Genomic DNA, 23500 nt, shown 5'->3' on the forward strand with positions numbered 1-23500 from the left:
TATATATATATATATATATATATATATATATATATATATATATATATTTAGTAGTGGCAAGTTTGATTTAAATTCACACATGAATGGCCTGATTGGGAAAGCTACTCATTTAATGATTTTCTCTTATAGAAAATATGCTAACTAAATGTGTCAAAATACATTTAACTGAAATAAACAGATTATTTTTATAAAGGATATATTTACTTGGTGTACTCAGATAAAGACCATACTTCTCCATTTTAGACTGCCTGACACCAAGATAAATAATCGATTGAAAGAATCAATCAATTTAATTGTAAAGGGCATTAAAATTTCATGTATTCATAAAATAGCAAAGATTTTTATTTATATTTTTTGATACATTTACTGTGAGCCAGGCATTTTGTTAGGTTCACTATACTCCTTTCCTTTAATTCTCACAAGAATCCTTTGAATTAGTTGTAATTTTCATCCTTGATTTATAAAGAAGAAAAAGGTAATTGATTTTCAGAAGATCATTCAATTATTAGGTGACCAACTAGATATTTAAACTCAAGCAGTATATCCCAGAATTTACTCATAACCTCTATACTCCACTACTTTTTACTAGTCTAGGTTAGTAATCACATAATTTTAGCATAATCATAGTTTTCATAGAGTGAAATCATTTTGAGGTATGTACCACGTGTTTTAGGATGGAATAGTTTATGCAATTCTCAGGTAAATTTATTTCCTTTTATTTGTATTCAGAGCTATTACCTGAACACATACAACACTGTACATATAGAAATATTAAAAAACTATGAACATTCCTAACAGAATGTCAGAATTAAATGAATAGATTACATATTTTAAAAGTACAGTTGTTATACGTGACATTTATAACCCCATGTCTTATATTTCACTGTTTGAAACTAGCATCACAAAATGAATATACCTTACACCTTACTACACACATACAAAAAATACTCCATTGAATAGGAAACATGTGGCTTCCTTATAAACTGTGATCACTAGATTATAGTTCCTAGAATTGTTTGTGTTGAGAATAGCTCCAAACACAATTACGGTGCTTCCTTTGACTGAAATTTAAACAGTGGCTGAACTCATTGTATGTGTTTTTATAAGACATAATTATAATTTCAGTGATTTTATGTGTGAATTCTGTAATTATCTGTCCTATTCCTGGCCTTTAAAACCAAACCATCTATCTGACCTTTAAATCAAGGCAATCTGAGAAACTATTTATTACACACATCTTCTACATCTTCCTGAAGCAAGATATCTTAAAACAGCATCTTTGTTCTCAGTATTCTGTTAGAGAAATACTTTGTGATAGTTAGAGTCTTCGTGGTGTTCAGATGACACAAAAATGGAAGTCATAGAATCATATGATTTAGGAGGAAATTTAGAGGCCACTAGTCCCATCTCTCAATTCCTATTCAGGAATCCCATCCAGTATTTCTCTAATAGACAAGCATCCAACTTAGATTTGAAATCTATAGCATCTACATAGTTGACAGTATTTAGGGGCAACTCAAATTGACTCATTGACACAATATCTGCATCTCTGTAATATATACTAGCTGACTCTGTATTTGCTCTAGTGCTACAAAGAATGACTCTTCTACCTCTTCCATCAGACATTTTCTAATAGAACACTGCTATTATGCACCAACCTGAAAACCATATATATTTGTGTACACACACACACACACACACACACACACACATTTTTTTTTCTCCTAGCAATATACTACAGCAGACTTTTGCACTAGGTATACAGTGGTTAATAAAACAGGCATAACATTAATCCTTATGAAGCGTCTTCTGTTGTCTATGAGGTGGAGGGTAGGGAGATAGAATGAGAAATAAGTGCCCAATGGGCAACTAACATAATTTCAACAGATCAGAATGGAGGAGGAAAACAAACGGGATGACATGATGGAGACTAATAGGTAGAAATTGATTTCAGTAGGTTTGCTGAAAGGCCTGAGGAGGCATCATTAAAACCAAGATTTAATTGTAGAGAAGGACTTGGCAATGGAGAGTGAGGGAAAGAGGATTTCAGATCAAGAAAATGGTGCATTTGAAGATCTTAATTTGGGTAAAAGCTTGAATGTGAGGAATGGCAACGAGGACAGTGGAGCTGTGCCATTCATAACAAGGGGAGAAGTGACAGAGATGCACTTGTCCACCAGGATGACAGCTTTGTACTTTGTCTTCGGTGCAGGGTAAAATGTGGAAGTGAGAATCAGATTTATATTTTAAAAAATCGAATCTGACTTTCCTGGGGAGAATGGATTGGAACATAGAAGTAGAATTGGGATCATGTTAATTTAATTGTCCCAATTATTGTTTGAGCATAATATAATTTTTTTTTTTAAAAAGAAGAAACTTTAGTTTGGAAAAGTCCATTTAAAATAGCACAGTGTAACTTTATACAAAACATTACAAAATAAGACACTTGATTTATTAACGTTTTTCTACCATAATATCTATTTGCAGCCATACACAGAAGGAGAGCATTACAGGTTTTCTCTACCATAATAGCCTATTAACAAAATTACTCATTCTAGAGATTTACTTCATCCAGAGATTTATAAACAATTACAGAATCGGTAATGAACATGTTCATTTAATTCTTTATTCAAATATACTATTAACTACCATGTAGGAAATCTAATGTGCTTGGTGTGCACGCACACACACACATTACCTGTATTATAAAATAGAATGAAATAATGTTCTTCAAAAATACTTGAGGTTTTTAATTCAGAATTGAGCTTTACACAATGAATAGGATTTGCAGATAAGTAGATTTGGTCTCAGGGTCTTAGGATGTGCAGTCATAAGGTTAGTCACTGTCCTCTGAAGGGATAGTGTAAATACTTGTTTAGAGGCAGGGACGTTAATGGCCATTTTGAGATGAGATAAGTTCATTAAGCCTAAAGCAGAGGGCATGTGAAGGAACATAGAGAATAAATTAGAAATATGCAGAAACCTTCAATGTTGGGATTAAAAGATGGGATTTTCTTTTCTGACAACAGAGTAATCAGATGGTTTTGAGAATAAAAGTCACATTTTTTTAATTCGTGACCTGGGAAGACAAGTGATAGCAATATGACAGGCATATGTGAACAACCTGTTAGGAGTTCCCTTTGAAAAGGGATAAGAGACAGACTGTGGCATTTGTAATAGGAACAGAAAAGAGACACTGGAAGAATACAGTTGGCAGGTCTCAACAGTTGTTGAAATGGGGATAAAGCTGGAAGAGGAATTGGTTATGATGGCATTTTTCTCAAGCTGATAGCTCCAGGTGAATTCCCTCCGTTCCAATAATTTCACACTTCATAATTTATGTCAATAACTTAGAAAACTGCATCTTCAGTTCTGACTCATCAAAATATTATCTATAGTAAATGTGTCCAAAGCTGAGCACATATTTTCCCTCAAACATGATCTCCAGTATCCCTATCTCAATTAATAGTACCTGCTCTCTAGTTAACTGCTAGATGTTATGGCAACACTAAATTGAGTTTTTTAACTGTGAAATTTATGCCAGAGAAGTGCTTCAGGATTTAAATATTTCTAGGGTCCACCACATAATACTGTTTAATTGGGGTACATCATTAACATCAATAGTCCAAGCTTAGTGATGTAGGATACAATAATGAATAAGAAATAATCCCTGACCTTAATTATTTTAATTTTTAATTGAAAGCATATGACATGTGACACGTCAAATATAATACAGGGCATAAGTGCAATAAATACTATAAAATAACTAAAAAATGTCACTAGGAAACAATGGAAAGACCTTATTTTGACAGAGAGGCTAGAGATAGACTTCATCAAATAATTGTATTTGAACAGGAGTTGAAAAATAGAGGTGCAATTTTTCTTGCCATATTAGCAGAAGGCTCGCTTAATCTAATATTTATTTAATGAATACCCAAGTCACACATATAAAAATAATTTATATTAGTTTCTGCTTTCTATACTTCCTATTTTCTGTGTTTAGGAATCATCACATTTCATACTGATTATAAGTCTTCTACAATATAACTTTTCATTGCATAATGAAATTGATAATCACATACGTAGCTTTTGTTACATTGACACTCTTATTTAAATATTTATCTTATATTTTATTTGAATGAAGATAATCTTAGATAATGGATCAGATCACAACAATTTCTTCAAATAGCAAAATAACATAAAATATGCTTGTGTTATCTAGAATTACCCATACTTGTGTCTGTCTGTATGTGTAATTTGGGTTGGAGAATCAAAGAAAAAGAGTGTCACTATAGTCAAAAGAAAAACTAGAGGGGAAGATAATTGCAATTTTAACAAGTTGTAAATTAGCAACCACAATAAAACTGCATTGACTAACCATATTTAATATTTCAAGAAAGTATTAACAGAAATATAAAAAGTTGCATATTTTTCATTCGCATACTCGATTTATGCAGTTGAAGTCAACCACTTATACCAAACTAGCATAGGACTAGAGCAACTAGAATAACTGCTTCATTTGTTCCTAATTTTGTCCCAATATTGAGACCACTTGAAGAACATGCTGGATGCAAGCAAGATAAACATATTTCCATGTTTATTTCTAGGATTAGAATGTATTTTGACTTAATAAAATTCACCAATATCAATAATTTTCATGTCTAAAAGGACATATCAACATAATTGTAAACTGTCACGGGAATTTTAAACACTTGAACTGGAACAAAATAATGGATTGTGTGTTATATCCTCACTTGTTCCAAATCTTCCTGTTTAGATCTCAATAGGATTTTTAGTCATGGATACAGATTTTTCCCAAATGACCTCTGAAATTCTTTAGGGTCCACAAAATGTGGAAGGAAGAGGATCTACTATGGACATTTTCAAGGTCAGCAGCTTAGAAAAGCTTTAGAGCTTTATAAAGTTGTATATGAGGCAACTGAATTGAAACCTACACTTTAATAACTACGGAACTTTCACATGACCCTAGAATAACACATGTGGAGGGTTTTAACCTTAATCATGAAGGAATTGTAACATTCCCTCAAGGCCCCCTCTCCCACTATTATAGCTTATACAAAAGACTTGTTTTTAAAGGCAGAAGCTTTTTTTTGAGATAGAAATTAAAGCTCAAAATCTCAAGGTCAGTCAACCTGATGTTATTAAACTTATGTGCAGCTAAATCATCTTCTGTGGATTTTGAGGTAATAATAAGCAGCAATAAAGCATAGATCATTTGCATCAGGAAGACAAATTAGGCTTGACCAGATAAACCCAGTATGGCCATACTTTTTAGTACAAAGGCAATCCAATTGCCTGTCTTACAAAAATAATAATTCATCTGAGAATAAAGAAAGCCTGGAGTAGATCATTAATAGCACCATGCATTCTCATGTCAGTCAATCTGCTTTTCAATCACACAATTGATTGTTATGTTTTATGAAAGGGGCAACATTTAAAAATAGTAACACCTCAAAGGTCAATTTCCAAACTTGGTATCGACACCAAAGAAAATCAATATTTGGTACTTACTCTTAGATTAAACAATGAATGAGGCCAGTAATTATGGTCATCGTGGTAGTGGTTTTCTCTAATGTGTCTAAATGGACTGGCTTCAGTGAACACATCTGTACTTCCCTGAGTACTTCACAGATGTGCCCTCCCTTTGGCAGATGAACATTTGGTTGAAAAACAAATCAGAAAGTAGTTAGATTTTATGGAAGTGCCCAGGCTGAAGAAGGGTCCCTCTATAAGGTGGCTCGTTGAAATAACATGTGTGCACTCTCGTTTGTAATGTCTTAGTTGGATGTATTGGACAGACTGGGAGGAAGATGAAATAGATGACAGCGTGGGAAGGATCGAGAAGGCCTGGATGGATGGCTTCAATCGGCAGATTTTTGTGACTTCAAAGATGCTGTGGCCAAACGGTTTAACTCTGGACTTTCACACCAACACATTATACTGGTGTGACGCCTATTATGATCATATTGAAAAAGTGTTTTTGAATGGAACTCACAGGAAGGTAAAAGACAAATGCTGCTGTTTTTTTTAACTCACAGGCTGCTTCTTCACAGAGCCTTGTTGTGCGGTGTTAAAAATACTTTCAAGTTTATTTTTACCCCTCTGAGGTGGCTGCCAGTAGTCGCTGTGGGGTGGCTAAAGGAGGCTGAGCATTAAGTAGTGCAGCTGGCACTTGCCTCCGGGAGACCAAGGCCAGCTCACTGTGGTATGCCAGGATTTGTGGGATTTTAAAAAGAAGCTCTCAGGATATCAGGGCTGTTTTAAAACGCAGTTTTTCTACATTACTGATGAGTTTGCTATGACCGAGCAACCAACTCTATTCAAATATCTTTAATATTTGCAGCTGAAAATTAACCTATATATTATGAAAAAGTAATTATAGTGCATTTATTTGAATAAAGAACTTCATGACATTGGAATTGAAACTGAACTGAACTTCAGGGTTATTGCTGTGAATACACATCAACTTCTTCTTGCCTCTTTTGGTAAGACCATTGCAAAGTGATTTTTAAATTCTTGGGTAAATTGAAGATGGAGTTGACTGTCTGACAGAGGCAGTGTTGACAAAACATCATCTCTACTTTTCATCTTATAATAACCTGCATGCATATAACATTATGAACTGACTTCACCTGTTTAGTTAAATAACAGAAAATGGAATGCTAGAAATTATCAAGATGCTTCCATTGATAAGATAATAATAGTATGATGCCATACTTCCTTCTTTTTGGAAAGGAAGATTGCGCGATGGACCAAGCCTCCTCATTATGAATTCTGTTTGACAAATAAATATTACATTAATCAGCTAAGACCATTTCAATCATTGGTTGACTCTAACCATGCTTTTAATATTTTTCCCCAATGGTAAAATTGATTGGCATTTAACCTAATGTCATATACTTTAAGAGGTGCCAGGTAAATATTTATGATTCCTTTGAAGGGATTGATATATACACCATGTAGATAACATTTTAATGGCTAGCATATTTTAACATTCATGGATGTGACAAAATAAAAGTAAGAATCTGTCTTGATTATTCAATATATGAAAATGTGATATGAAGAATTAAGATAAAAGTAGCAAAAATGGAATTTCCAACACCACATTATTTAGATAAGTTCAATTCTTTAATATTAAGTGGAGTACAAAATTATTTTTCATATTGTATACAGTATCATTTTATAAATGGTGAAAGGTGGAAAGGAATTATGTTCGGAGGTGTTACTCCTTATTCCTCTTCTACAAACCTACATGTGAAAACAGCACTTAGCACTGAGTGCTCCAGTTAAACAACAACAAAATGCAACTAGAACATAAAGGATATACTAAGAAAATCAAAACTGAAGTTAGTCAGTGAATCTTGTTTAGCTACTTACTACTAATAAATGTTTCTGTGTTCAAAATTAAAATCTTTACCTCCCTCCCTGTCATTTCCTAGATTTCTTCAATTTGCATTAGCCCAATTAGGTAGGAGAATCCCTTTCACTCCCAATTTTGTAAGACTCTGTTTTATTCCTTGGGTATTGGATAAGCAATATCACAATATTCATAATGACACTAATTACTCAGATCAGTTTCTGTTCCAGGTTATGATACTGGAATATCATAAAGAACAGAGACAAGGAAGAGTGTCAGGCAGTCCTTTTAATGTTTGCACTTTGTGACCATATGAGTAATGTCGTATATGAGAGCATTTAAATGGATGAAATACAAATGGGGTCTCCCTAAAATAACATGTCCTAAAAATAGGAAAATATGCTCACATTGTGAAATCCATTTTTTAAATATACTGAAGGAAAATATGTTAAGATGTTAGATGATTGTTTTATACTTATTTGAGTGTCATTTTCTCTAAACAGTTATGTTTCTAAAGGTCAGTTTAGATTTTTCACAATGTGTTTATATTTTACAGATTGTTTACAGTGGGAAAGAGTTGAACCATCCTTTTGGACTGTCGCATCATGGGAATTATGTGTTCTGGACTGATTATATGAATGGTTCCATTTTTCAATTAGATTTGGTAAAGAATGAGGTGACATTACTGAGACACGAAAGACCACCCCTGTTTGGGCTTCAGATTTATGATCCACGGAAGCAACAAGGTATTAAAAACCATATAAAATTGCTTCTGAATTTTACATAAAATAATACTTCACAGTATTTGCAAAAGCTTTTATTCTGACAGTGTTACTGATGTTTTATGATAAAAGGTGTCTAGTCACTCCAAAGTCAATCAAATCTTGGACTTTGTCACCATAAACATTTATTATTTATTGTTCAAAACAGCCTAAGCAAGTAACGGGGAATTTTATTTGAGTGAAGCTCAAGGTTTTCGCCAAATGCTTTCTTTTTCATGTCCTTTTCACAAAAGAGGTATTTAAAGTATTTAAAGTAAAAAAAAATGCACTTAATGTTTTTCAAGAGTATTGTGAGAAGTGAGAAAAACTTTTAGTGGGAATGGAATGTTATTTGAAAATATTTTAAAATATGTGATAAATGAAAAGAGTTTTGCAAACTGCATCTTACTGTATTTATCTGATTAGTTTCATAGTGATTTAAAGAATGTTTAATTATTTTGAAGGGTATGAAAGTGAAATAATCTACCACGATATGCATGTGTACTTAAAATCACATAATATCATTGTGTATTTTAACTACATGAGTTATTAATATTTATTAGGCCGTCTACAAATTGCATGACTCAGAATTTAGGTATTAAGCAAAGAAAAAAAACTTAGTAAATTATGTGGAAGACTTTTTGTTATGAATCTAAATAGTTACTTTTCCTTTTATTTAGAGATATTCTTGTGGAAGTTAAATGAACATACATTTCAATAAATTTATGCAACATGTGAGAGAATAAATACCTGGCTTACTGTAAAATGGACTTGGGCTTAAATCCAGGTTCCAACACTTTTTCTTCTGAAACTTTAGACATACCATGAAAGATTTAACAAAGAAATGTTTTCTTCATAAAATTCCCGTAAGAATTAAATCACTGTTGTGATTACTTAGAACAGTGCCACCTACACATTTTTAATTAATTTCTTCTTATCATTTCTGTATAAGGAGGCATATTTTTAATGTTCCCTTCCATAGAAGAATGTTAAGTAAATATTCAAAGGAATAATGTGTCACAATTAACAAAGCACATGCCTCTAATAAAAATATATGGAACTTATTGCTATGTTTCATGAGGAAATATACCTGGTGTTCTAGACGATGCCATTGACATATAATTGTTCAGAGCTACCTCTTAGATGGACAAAGCTTTTAAAGTGCTTTATAAAAATTTTCAATTAAAGGCACATTAAAATGGAAATCTAGCCTTAATTACTCACCTGTTTATACAACCTTTATTGTAGAAACCATTATGTTCCGTCTTACTGAGAGAATGTGTTTGGGCAAATTGATTATTTTTCATAAACTTAGGTGAAAAAATCAATTATTCTTAGATTCCTACCCAGTCTTCTGGTAGCCAAGGATTGACTGTTAGTTAGCCAAATCTTTTGAATAAGTAATATAGTATGGAAAGGATGCTGGACAACATATTTTTCGTGCAGTCAGTAGACATTGAAACTGGATTACTCACTTAGCATCTAAATTTTTAATATTTTTTTCCTAAATTAATCAAAGTAAGTAAAAAGCTCTCAGATGTTCAAATGCAGACATGTTATCTTACCATGTTATAATTTCAGTGAAAATTATGAGAGAGAAAATGGTATTTCTCTTTATAATTTGTGAACATTAAATATTAATTAATATTTAGAAACACATAATCAGTGGTACACAAACTTGGTTATATACTGTCTTGTTTGACTATTTTTCTAAGAATAAAATAGCTGCATTTGAATAAAAAATCAATTTCCTCCATAGGGACAGATCACTATTTCTTCATGGAATGTAATAAACTAGTATTATATAGCCTTGTATTTTCTCTCTCTGAAAGACTATAGTATATGATTGTTTACATTGTACAAACTTTTGTAGTATTTATACATGAATCTGTGAAAAAATATATATACATATGTACACAATAGATACTAACACACACACACACACACACACACACACACACACACACACCATCCCTCAGAAATACCATGAGTAATATCCAGGAATGTCATTAATGTATCATCTAAACTCTTTTAGACTTGGTGTCAGAAAATTAGTCAGCTAATTTGACCTCTCCAGATCAGAAGAGACTCTTATCAAATTACTTGTTAATAAAGCAGCTAATTTCAGGAAGGTAGATATATAATCACACTAAACAGAAAGCTACACCTAGAAATGAATTCCTAAGTAATGCATAGGGATTTAGGGCCAAAACCGTTTTTTTTTTGTTTGTTTGTTTGTTTTTCTTATATGCTACTGTTGTTTCTTCTGATTTAATTAATAAACTTTAATTCTTTTTCACTTGTATTAGATATCTAGAAAAATTTTTATAATCCTCTCCTGAAATTCCTCATATAATGTAGAACAATTGTATACTACTAACATACTTTTACCTGTTTATTCTCTAGGTTCAGAAGCACACTTTTATTTTTCCCCATGTTTAAGAGAATGAGATCATCAAAACTAAGTGCAATATCTAAAAAAGGTTGATGACTAATTTCCTATATAGAATTAAAAATAATTGATTAGCTTCTATGTTAAATATATGAAATTTATTAACTAATAACTAACTAATTCTAACTTCCAGGAGATGGGTCAAACATTATTTAAGTCTCACAAGAGATGTTTAATATAGATACTATAGATTCCTGTTGTGCATATGAAAATCCCAAGGATCAGGCACGTGTAGCCCTTTGCCCTCAGGAAATAATGAGCCAGGGGTAAACTGAGATTCAAATTCAGGTTTGTCTAACCACAAAGTGTTTTTATGTGATTAATTTATGTGGCCAATTTTATGAAAAGTATATAACTACTATACATTTACATTTTATTTAGCTCTGAGAGAGACAGAGGGGCAGAGAGAGAAGGAGATAGAGAATTCCAAGCAGGCTCTGTGCCATCAGTGCAGAGCCCAATGAGGGATTCTAATTCACCAACAAGTGAGAACATGACCTGAGCCAAAATCGAGAGTTAGACACTTAACCATCTGAGGCAGCCAGGCACCCCATATAACTACTATACTTTTAGATAGAAGGAAACGAGTATGTCTGTTCTGCAGTCATTGTAGTTTTGTCATTGATAAATGTATGCAAAACTTTTTTATATATATATAAAGTTCTTGACTACATTCTACAACCCAGCATTCAGAGATTTTATATTATAAAGCACTAGTATAAAGACACAGTAATCTTAAATTAATGCATGACATGTACGTTAACAACATTACTGTGTAGGTTTAGTAAGATATTTATTTATTTTTCTTATTTTTTTTCTAAGGCCCATTTCTATATATTTTTTTTAATTTTATTTTTTATTTTTTTAAATATTTATATCCAAATTAGTTAGCATATAGTGAAGCAATGATTTCAGGAGTAGATTCCTTACTGCCCCTTACCCATTTAGCCCACCCCCCTCCCACAACCCCTCCAGCAACCTTCAGTTTGTTCTCCATATTTATGGGTCTCTTCTGTTTTATCCCCCTCCCTGTTTTTATATTATTTTTGTTTCCCTTCCCTTATGTTCATCTGTTTTGTCTCTTAAAGTCCTCATATGAGTGAAGTCATATGATTTTTGTCTTTCTCTGACTAATTTCACTTAGCATAATAGCCTCCAGTTCCATCCACGCAGTTGCAAATGTCAAGATTTCATTCTTTTTGATTGCCAAGTAATACTCCATTGTGTGTGTGTGTGTGTGTGTGTGTGTGTGTGTGTGTGTATCACATCTTCTTTATCCATTTATCCATCAATGGACATTTGGGATCTTTACATAATTTGGCTATTGTTGATAGTGCTGCTAAAAGACATAAATAGACACTTCTCCAAGGAAGACATCCAGATGGCCAACCGACACATGAAAAAATGCTCAACACCACTCATCATCAGGGAAATACAAATCAATACCACCTTACACCTGTCAGAATGGCTAACATTAACAACTCAGGCAACAACAGATATTGGTGAGGATGCAGAGAAAGAGGACCTCTTTTGCATTGTTGGTGGCAATGCAAGCTGGTGCAGCCACTCTGAAAAACAGTATGGAGGTTCCTCAAAACTAAAAATAGAACTACCCTACGACCCAGCAATTGCACTACTAGGCATTTATCCAAGGGATACAGGTATGCTGTTTCAAAGGGACACATGCACCCCCATGTTTATATATTTTTTTCTAATGTTTGTTTATTTTTGAGAGAGGGAGAGAGAGAGAGAGAGAGAGAGAGAGAGAGAGAGAGAGAGACACTGCAAGCGGGAGAAGGCAGAGAGACAGTCAGACACAAAATCTGAAACAGGCTCCAGTCTCTGAGCTGTGCACACAGAGCCAGATATGGGGATCAAACTGACAAACCATGAGATCATGACCTGAGCCAAAATCAGACAACTAACCGACTCAGCCACCCAGGTGCCCCAAGATTTATATTCAGTGGTAGGGTCATCATCACAAATTGTATCTTTTCAAAATTTCCATTTTGGAAATAATCACTACCAAAAAATAACCCAGAAGGCTAATTAAGGCCTTAATGCAGTTAACATGCATGTGTACATGCACACACATGCATGCATCCCACACACAAAGTAACTTCAAAGCAAGACAAATTTTCAATGAGCATATAACTCTACAAGAGAGAAAGGACACATTTTATCCTTTCCTCTGATTGATTGACATTATTCAAAGTTGACTCCTCTGAAATTATCCTAGATGAAATCAGTATCTGAATTTAGGATCCCATTTTACTGTTTTTTTTTCCAACTTTTAGGATGAATGCGAAGTCTAATTTCTCTTCCAAACTGTAAGTCAGACTGTCTATCCATCCAATAGGAAAAACAAAATCTCCATTAGTTTATATATTTCATATTAGGTATAGAGACTTCTTACTTCACATATGATAAAACTTGGAGAAGTGAAGAGTCTAAGAAGCATGTAGAAAAGGGGATTTCTTCCCTCCTATCCTTCTGATGAAAACTTAGATAAAATAGAACAGCAGTATTCCTTTGTGGTGACGATTTATGTATTTTGTTATTTGCTAGAAATAAAAGATACTTTATTAACAAATGTTAAGTTACTAAAGTTTGTAAACACTTATATTTTATTATTTTGAGTATAGCTGACACATTGTTACATTATTTTCAGGTGTACAATTTAGCGAGTTGAGAAGTTTATATACATTATGCTGTGTTCCCCACAAGTATAGCTGTCATCTGTCCCCTAGCATTGCTATTGAAATATCATTGACTGTACTCCTTATGCTCTGCTTCTTATTCCCATGACTTACTCATTCCATAACTGGAGACCTGTATCTCCCTTTCCCCTTCACCCATGGTCCCAACCCCCAACCTCCTCCTATCTGACAACCATCAGTTTGTTCTCTGTATTTATAGTTCTCATTCGGCTTTTTGTTTATTCATTTTTTAAAGATTCCATTTATGAGTGGAATCATATGGTACTTGGTTTTCTCAGTCTTATTTATTTCACTTAGCATAATAACCTTTAAGTCCGTTCATGTTGTTGCAAATGGCAAGATCTCATCCTTTTAATGGTTGTGTAACATTCCTGTGTGTGTGTGTGTGTGTGTGTGTGTGTGTGTGTATGTGTGTGTGTTTGTGTAGATAATATTTTTCTTATCCACTTTTCTGTTGATGGACATTTAGGTTGATTCCATTCTTGGCTATTATAAATAATGCTGTAATAAACATGGGAGCATATATCCTTTCAAGTAATTAAGCACTAATATTTTAATATAAGCTTGTGAAATGTTTTCATATATCATTTACATCTTTATTACTGTTCTTTGAGAATTGTAATATGCCTTTAAATAATCTACCTTGAAATGCAATGTTTGTAGACAGAGTATATGCGTACTTACATGCAAATGAGAAAAGCCCCTTTATCTTCTTAAAATGGACTTACATATTAACAACATACAGGTACCTTGTATCTGCACACCCAAATGATTGTTTCTGTCATATTGCTAACTAAAATTCATTCACTCACTCATCAACTAAAATTCATTCATTCATTCATTCATCAACTAACTAATATTTATCAAACACTCGTCTGTTCGAGACTCTATTGTGGGTAGAGTAATTCCACTTCTCTTAACTAACATATTAGGTTTGGGGGGAAAGACAAAGATTTTGGCCCAGACAGACCACTATCTTGAACTTATTTTTAAAAGATACTCCTCATTTGTTTTCCTTCATTATTTGATTTTTTCAAAAGTAATTACTTCCAAAGTAATTTAATCTAGGATTTCATTATGTTGTTTTCACTGTGTTATTTCTCTGTCCTTTATTGATTTAATTTTATTTTGTCATATATAAAAGAGTTAAGAGTATAAGAGCATAAATTTTAGATTAAAAAATCCTTGTTTTCAATTATTTAGAAATAATTATAATAAATAATCCTTATTCTACTTTATTTGTTTTTTAATAAGGACTATTTATTTTTAGACATTAGAAAAGTCATTTAAACCCTATCTCTTCAGTAGTCACATTTGCATATGAGATAAGCCTACCTTAAAAGCTTATTATAAAAATTGAATTAAATATATGGTATAAGTAACAAACAAATAAATAAATAAGGTAACTATCCCTGACATCGATCCACTGTGAATTTTCAAAATGATAGCTATCGATTGTTAATAGGCACTCATTCATTAATATTGGTATATAATTTTTTTAATCTTTATTTATTTTTGAGAGAGAGAGAGAAAGACAGCATGAGCAGGGGAGGGGAAGAGAGAGAGGGAGACACAGAATCTGAAACAGGCTCCAGGATCTGAGCTGTCAGCACAAGCCTGACGTGGGGCTCAAACCCACAAACCACAAGATCATGACCTAAGCCAAAGTTGGATGCTTAACCAACTGAGCCACCGAGGCGCCCTGTGTATAAAAATTTTAATGCTGTTTGTCATTAAATCATATTTTTAAGAGAATATTTTTACATGAAACGTTTTGCAACCTGCTAGAAATTCAATAAAAACTGCCACATGAGCTGTATCTGAAATATGTTGAAGTAAACTGAAGAATATATATGATTTAGGCAATTCTCATGAGAGATATGAAATTATTCAAATTAATTTAGATTTTGGATTTCTATCATGACAAGAGAATATCACTTCCTCTTTTTTAATGTATAGAATTCATTGAAAGGAATATATTTAAAAGTTCAAGTAATGGTAATTTATTTTTAAATACTTAAATTTCATATTGAATAAGAATAGTAAGCACGAATCATGCTATTGAAAAAATAATAATTGATATTTAGCATATATTTTCTTTTATTTTAAGGTTTTATTTATTTTTGAGACAGAGACAGAGCATGAACGGGGGAGGGTCAGAGAGAGAGGGAGACACAGAATCAGAAGCAGGCTCCAGGCTCTGAGCTGTCAGCACAGAGCCCGACGCGGGGCTCGAACTCACAGACCGTGAGATCATGACCTGAGCCGAAGTCGAACGCTTAACTGACCGAGCCACCCTGGCCCCCCATAGCATATATTTTCTATATGAAAATGTGATTTGATATACTGCTTTCAGTACTTCCTTTTTACTGTTTTAAATTCTTCATATATTTCTCAAAATATTTGGATTAAATCAAAATTTCAATAATCTGAATGTTACTAAAGTAATGAATATACAGTTTGTACATAATATTCATAAAATATTGAGAACACCTATTTCCCTATGAAGTATTACATTTTTAGTCTATGGTTATGGAAGAAGCATGGCTGTATCTGAACACTACTTAAAAAAATTGCTACATCTCTTGGTACCTGGGTGCCTCAGTCCATTAAGCAACCAGCTCTTGATTTTGGCTCAGGTCATGATCTCAAGGTCATGAGATGAAGCCCTGCTTCAGTCTCTGTGCTAAATGTGGAGTCTGCTTGGGATTCTCTCCTCCCCCCCTCTCTCTGCCCCTGCCCACCCTCCACAAAATAAATAAATAAACTTTTAAAAAATAATTTCTCCATCTCTTGTTGGAAAAAGTTTGAACTAAGCTTCATTATCCTCTGAGTAGAGAAATTGATACTAAAACCTGAATTATTAGTTTCCATAGCTTTCAAGTATATTTTTACCTTTTATAAACATACAAAATTTAATTTACTTCTCAGAATAATGAAAAGAAATGAATATATAATTCAGATTGTTTCTTGCAATCTGTAGACACACAAAATAATCTATGAGAATGAGGTAAATATTTATTGTATATAACACCATTTTGAAGGTTTTTTTTTTTTGTTTTTAAAGTCATTCCTTAATGTTCGCTATATAGCACACCTAACACAGTACAATAATCTCATCTGTCACACCCGTCACATTTTTTGGCACTGTGCTTCAACTGCCAATACAACTTTAATGATTACATTATTTTAGTGTAGTCATTCTAAGTAATTAAAAATTATTTTTTAGTGTTTGAGTTAGAGTTTCTGATATAATCAAATGTTACTTATTGATACCTTGAAAACTGCAACATAATGTAAAATAGCCTGGACATTTACTTTGCCAATTAGATTGCTAGTGTTATAGACTTCTTTGTAACATTATGTAGGTATATATAGAAGTAAATACACTTTATTTCTTGCCTTTCCATCTTCTAGGAATAAATGTCATCAAAATGATGATTACCCAGATTGTATAGAATCTCCAACCCTTTCAAAATTTTATGTCAGGTTTATCTTAGTTTCCAAGGATGTCTCACAGATGTTTATGGATAATACCTTTGTGAATCTCCCCTGCTTTATTGATATCTATTGCTTACCTTATCAGTGCTTCTGCTGGTTAGGTATACTGGGATGGTCCACTGGGATGACACTTCTACCCTTGTGCATTACACATTCTACTGGCACTACAAGACCATCCATTTTTAAAGTTTCATAGATAAAACCTGTGTTTCTTGGACTCATCAATGCACTAACATGTCAATGTGCTCCTTGAACAAGAGGGAAGTATATTCCACTCCTTTCCCTTGTGCTCATTTGCTTTCTGTTCACTTAATATCCAAAGTCACATTCTAAGTGTTAATGATCTAATTTAGGAAGAAATCAGAATTGAATATACCAGGCCTAATCTGCTATCCTGGACAGATATCATCATGTCCTGTAACCTTGCTGTCTCCTGGTACTTATCTGCACACATACCTCTATATCTTCTAACCAACATGCAAATTCCTTTTATCTCCCAGTGTGTCCTATATTTTTAAATGTTTCTGAATTTTACTTAGTGTTCAGAAGATATCCTGACTACATTAATGAATATGTAATATACATATGCTTGTATATGTGTACATTCTTATGCCTACATACATATCTTAGAAAGAATGTGAACCTTAACCTGGCTAATTTTGGATGGAATCACAGTTCTCTGACACATTCACTTCCCTCCTCTTACAGGTGACAACATGTGCCGAGTAAATAACGGGGGCTGTAGTACACTGTGCTTAGCCATTCCAGGAGGCCGAGTATGTGCATGTGCCGACAATCAACTTTTAGATGAAAATGGGACAACTTGCATATGTAAGTTTTCTTTGTGTTTTTGTATTTGTTACACTTATTGTTTGTACATATATTTTTAAAGAACAGAAGCATATGAAACCAAGGGGGAAAAAATCAAACTTGGAAAGAGAAATTCAGATAATCACTTAGGTATAATTCTTTTTAAACTACAAATAATTAACTGAATTAATTTAATTCAAAAAGATGACCAGTGATGAAGTTTTCCAGAGTATTTGTCACTGCTGCATAATAGTTTAGTAAAATATATATGCCACAGAAGACAGTATTTCATAAAATAGGGAACCTCACTGTTAGGAGCTACAAAAATGCGTAGTTGTTAGTTATATAGATGATAGTTGATGCACATTGTAAGACCTTCAACTAAATAGTTAATAAGGTTGATTATCTATCTTTGTTGTGAAGTCAAAAGAAGCAGACAAAAGAAGAGACTTAGGGAAATCCTAGACTTTATCAAAATAGTGAATTAGTTGGATTAATTGACCTGGATTAAAGGCACTTTATGAACTTTTACTGACCGTCCTCAGTTTGTTGCATCTTGTTATTCTCATGTGGCCCTTTTGAAATTTGTTCTGTCTCTACATATCAAGTCCCTTGCCACAATTATAGGAACAATGATATGTATGTATTGAATACTATATAAATGCTTCTGGAATGATTTGAATTTGTTGCATGTTACTCATGATTCTCCAGAAAAACAGAACCAATAGCATGTATGTGTATAGAAAGCGATTTGTTATGAGGAATTGGCTCATGCAAGTATGGAGGCTGACAGCTCCCCATATTTGCAGTCAGCAAGTTAGAAACTGAGGAACACCAATGGCATAGTTCCAGTCCAAATGCTGGTTAGGCTGAAGACCCATGAAGAGCAGCCAGTGTTTTATTTGGAGTCTTAAGCCAGGGGAAAAAACAAAACAAAACAAAACAATGTCCCAGTTCAAGGCAGTCAGGCAGGAAGAATCCCTCTTATGTGCAAGAAGGTAGGCCTTGTCATTCAATTCAGGCCTTCAACTGACTGGATGAGAACCACCCACATCTGAGAGGGTGATCTGCTTAATATAGTCTATAGATTCCAATGTTAATCTTATGTAAAACACTCTGACAGACACACCCAGAATGATATTTGACCAAATGTCTGGGCCCTTTATAGCCTACTCAACTTGATACATAAAATTAACTGTCACAAATTGTTAAAGGATACACAAATAAATGGATTTTTCCATCAGTGATAATGATTGTCTCTGGGGAGGCAGGAGAAATAAGTATAATGAAGAAGACTTCAACTTAACTGAAATATTTGATTTCTTCTGAAGAAATAATGTGAATAAAGGATTTTTTAAAGTTTTTATTTATTGATTTTGAGAGAGAGAGAGACAGTGCAGGCATGAGTGGGGGGAGGCAGAGAGAGAGAGGGAGACAGAGAATCCCAAGCAGCCTCCAGGCTGTCAGTGCTGAGCCCTATGCGGGACTTGATATCACAAACTGTGAGATCATGACCTGAGCTGAAATCAAGAGTCAGATGCTCAACTGACTGAGCCACCCAGGTGCCGCAAGGATTTTTTAAATGATTTAATATGTGGTAATACTTGAGAAATATATAGAAAAAATTTAAATGAAAAATCTACCCGTAATGCTACAATCCAGCAATAAACTACTAAAACATTTTGATGTTGTTCCTTTTAATTATATATCCCTGGAGGTTATTATTTTTTACTAGTACTAATGATAATCATAGGCAAAATTTATTGAATTCTTGTATAGATTTCATGTTTCTCATTAGCTGTTAATAATCGTATAAGGAAGATACTTTTACTACTTCACTTTATTATTCAGAATGAAGACTTGAGAGTTAATAACTTTTCAAAATTCACATAATTAGCAATCAGGACATTTGGAATTTAGCCCCTAAATTATTTTATTTTGGAGACCAAATTCTTAATTATGTTTCAGTGTTATAAATTTTAGATCATACCTTGGTATAATTTATCTTGTGCTTAATTGGAGCATAAGTGTCTTATCATGTGACTACATCTTCTTTGTAGACATGACTTTTAAACCATTTATTCTCATTTTTCTACTTGATGTTTGATGTTACTTCTGATTTTTTTTACACACTATTTGTGCGTTTCCTTACTGTTTATGATCCCTTCTATATTTTAGCACATAGTCCATGGTCAATTTGTTACATCTTCTTTACATCTTTTTTAAAGCATTTGGAATAATAACTCCAGCTTTAAATTCTATTACTTTTGAATTTTAACTATTTGAGATGAGGACTTTGGCTTTCTTTGTATTATTCTCTTTATCTTCCTAAATTTCATTCCTTATTATAATTTAGGATTTCTGACAAAAAATATTAGTTTGAATCATTAATCATTGTCTTTATATAACAGGTTTTGACATATATAGCTAGTTTGTTGATCAATTTTATAATGTTTTCTTTTTGACCTGAATCAGTGCTTCACTAGTTGTATTGCTCAGTATTCAAACTTTAGCTCCTCATTGTTTAATTATTAATTTTCACTGAAGTGTAGGATAAAGTATTAAAGTTGCTTCTTTAGAAGAAAAGAGTACAAAGATTGTATACTGTGGAGTTCTTTTGTTTTCTAAATAAGTCCCCTTTGCATTTATATGTGATTAACAATTCTTCTGAATATTAATTCTTGGCCAGACAAAAATTTTCTTCAAACTTCTAGAAATACTATTTAATTTAATTTAATAAATACTATTTAATTTATTCTGGGATATACTTGAGAGCACAAATATGAATTTTACTTCTCTGGGAAAGCTTTTTTCATTACTAGTGGGATTTTTAAATTGCCTGTAAGACAATTCCTGTAGAACATAATAATTTGAAGTATACTTTCTTTGAGTAATCAGGTGGTTTTCCTTCCTTTGTCCTGTGGTAATATTTTGTAATTCCTATTTTGTTGTTGTTTATTTATCATCAGAAAAGAAGAGATCTATCGAGACCCCTAGTTTGTCAACAGACAAGAATTAACCATTGCTTTGAACAGCGTAAAGTCTGTCTAGCTGTCCACTGGCCTAAATCATAACTTAGCTATTGAGAGAATAGGTATAGTTTATATGCAGATTTCTAATTCAGTTTTTAGTGTCTACCACACGTTCATCTAAAATTATTTTTCTGGTATAAAATGAGATATTCTGTTATGCCCTCTGAATAAATCTGATACTTCGAATGGTGAACACACACACACACACACACACACACACACACACACAGTATGTGTGGACATCCACCAAGTCTCATCCTGACCTTGGTCCCTTGGTCTATCCCCAGACTTCCTCCTAAGGATGGAAGGTAATAGTGAAGTATCTCCTTTTTTGGTAAGCACAGACCTCATAGTCAGTACTGCGGGAGCAAAGCGTTTGTCTAAAGATAGACAGCCTTGGACCGCATGGGTGGCTCAGACTGTTAAGCCTCAGACTCATAATTTCAACTCAAGTCATGATCTCATGATTTGTGAGATGAAGCCCTACATTGGGCTCTGCACTCACAGTGTGGAGCCTGCTTGGGTTGTCTCTCTCCCTCCTTCTCTCTGTACCCCTCCCCACTCTCAAAATAAATAAATAAACATGAAAAAAAAACAGGTTTATTCCATTTTTAGTGTTATGAATTAGAGAAACTTTTGGCTGAATATTTAAATCCAGTCCTATTGGTCTTGTAATAAAGCCAAAATTCCCTTAAGATGGTGTCAGTCAAGTTATCAAGGGACTGAGTTTTCAGGGATCTTGTGAGTTTTTATCCTTCATCTTAATTTTCATACTGGAGTTAAACAGAAGGTCCAAACATCAGATACTGATATCTTGATGACTTTTTAAGCTTGAAATGTTCTAATTAGTTATTTAATTTTAATTGTGTGAATCAAAATTATCTCGGTCATTGACTTCCAAATTATTTTTCTATTTCCTTTACTCTATGCCCCACTAAAAACTTAGGGATTCTTTATGAGGTGGCATATCTATACCTATATCAATATTGAAGTAGAAAAAATACTAGCCATTGGAAATCTTTGTGTAAGTAAAAATTGAGGGAATTTGGCTTGTAAGGAAACACTGTACACGGAGTTGGTCATGCAATTATGTTAGGAAATTTGTTTTCATGACCAGAAACATGTAATTATACATTTGGTGAAAGATAGAAATGTTTCTGTATTCTTGGTGTCTTTCTAATCTCTACAATTCACTGATGATATAACTTCAATGCAATATAAAGATATAAAAAAGAAGATTATATTATCTATACTTGTTAGACTAAACAATGTTAAATCAACAAAACCATGTGAGATGTTCTTTGACAATTTGTTGTTACATTTGACTGTTTAAAACTCTACTGTATCTCTAATATGTCATCCAACTTGCCTAGGTTTCTTTCCAATGTAATGGGAAAAATTAGGATAGACCATAAAATTACTCATTTCTTACACAGAACTCAAAGTGTGCTTATATAAATTATTCCATTTCTCATATTTAATGGCAAAGGTTTTCAAAGGATATGTCAACCTTCTTAGTTTTCAGATGAGGAAATTCAAGTGCAAAAGAAGTACACACAGAGTTTATGGTTGCCGAGTATGGTATAAAACAAATATGAGTGTGTGACTGATGTCTTATTAATACTGATTCCTCTGAGCTTCTCATCTAGTTCAGGCTAGATTACAGTTTTATGAATTTATCTCAGCTGGATTAACTTTGTAATCTGAGTTAACAAAATACATATTGCAGTCATTGAGATATGATTGTTCTGGTTCCAGTCATCCTCATTGAATTGACATCAAATGAACAAAAACCCATTGGCAGTTGGTCAGGACAGAATTAAACACCAATGGTTGTTTCTCAGTGAATTTGCAGCATAAGGCTATGCCAGAGAGGCATTCACCCAGCAGAAAAATATTGGCATGCTACATGATTGATTAAGGATGAATTCTAATTCCATGCCTGGAAGGAATCAAGAATGAGAGTAGGCTGGACTCTTTGTCCTTGTGAATCTTGTGTGGCATGGGCAAATCCTCTCACAGTTAGAAATGAGGCCTGGTGTAGCATAGGAACCTGGAACTGACGGCCCCAGAGAGACATATGTAAAGCCCATTGATCAATTATCAAGTGAGGTTTTTTGTTTGTTTGTTTAATTTATTTGATGCCTTTGTGGGGGGAAATACTACATACAAAATTAATAAATGAGGATATGAATATTCCCAAGAAAGTAAGCTCCTGGAAAAAAAAAAAGATAGTCACTATTTTTTTTCAACAGGATATTTTTGCCTAGAGTAATAAGACAGTAATTCTTTAAATTCTTCTTTAGTGGCCTGAAAGAAAAGACAGGATTTTCCAATGTGCTTTTCCTAAGAGAGCAACTTAAACGTATTGATCATCCAAGGGTAGCCTTGCACAATTATATGTCAGTGGTACTCTGTGACCTTCTTTACCTTGTGGAACACCAGATATATTCCTCTGTCAAAAACAGTGCTCCACTATGGCTAAGCCATTTATCTGTTCAGCTGTGACAAGCCTTATGTTCTAGGATATATGCAATCTAATGTGTAGTAAAAAGTTTAAGGCACTAAAAAGTTTAGAAGCCCCATCCAGATGAATATTTATGGCCTTCTGTGCATAGGAACTCACAGAAGATTATGTACCACTTAGGTTGGCTGCTCAGAAGACCACTCTATCTAATGAAAGGTCATCCTACTGTGATATAAAGGAGAAAATTCAAAACCCATGGCAGCATTATTTGCACTGCCTTCCTATATAGGCAAGCTTATATACATCAAAACCACTACAACTTGAAGTTTTCTTTTAGTTTTTTTTTTTTTGTCTCCCTGCGTAAATAAAGGGATAGTTA

General features: G+C 33.3%; 1 protein-coding gene across 1 annotated transcript in view; it reads left to right on the forward strand.

Annotated features, from left to right (window-relative positions):
* LRP1B (LDL receptor related protein 1B) overlaps nucleotides 1–23500 on the forward strand; it is a 1876868-nt gene that overhangs the window by 1134906 nt on the left and 718462 nt on the right. The window contains exons 13-15 of the mRNA XM_049615676.1: nucleotides 5803–6022; nucleotides 7935–8124; nucleotides 17521–17643. Coding sequence (XP_049471633.1) covers nucleotides 5803–6022; nucleotides 7935–8124; nucleotides 17521–17643 — 533 coding nt within the window. The remainder of the gene's footprint in view (nucleotides 1–5802; nucleotides 6023–7934; nucleotides 8125–17520; nucleotides 17644–23500) is intronic.

The sequence above is a fragment of the Panthera uncia genome, assembly GCF_023721935.1.
Source record: "Panthera uncia isolate 11264 chromosome C1 unlocalized genomic scaffold, Puncia_PCG_1.0 HiC_scaffold_3, whole genome shotgun sequence".
NCBI classification, from domain to species: Eukaryota; Metazoa; Chordata; class Mammalia; order Carnivora; family Felidae; genus Panthera; species Panthera uncia.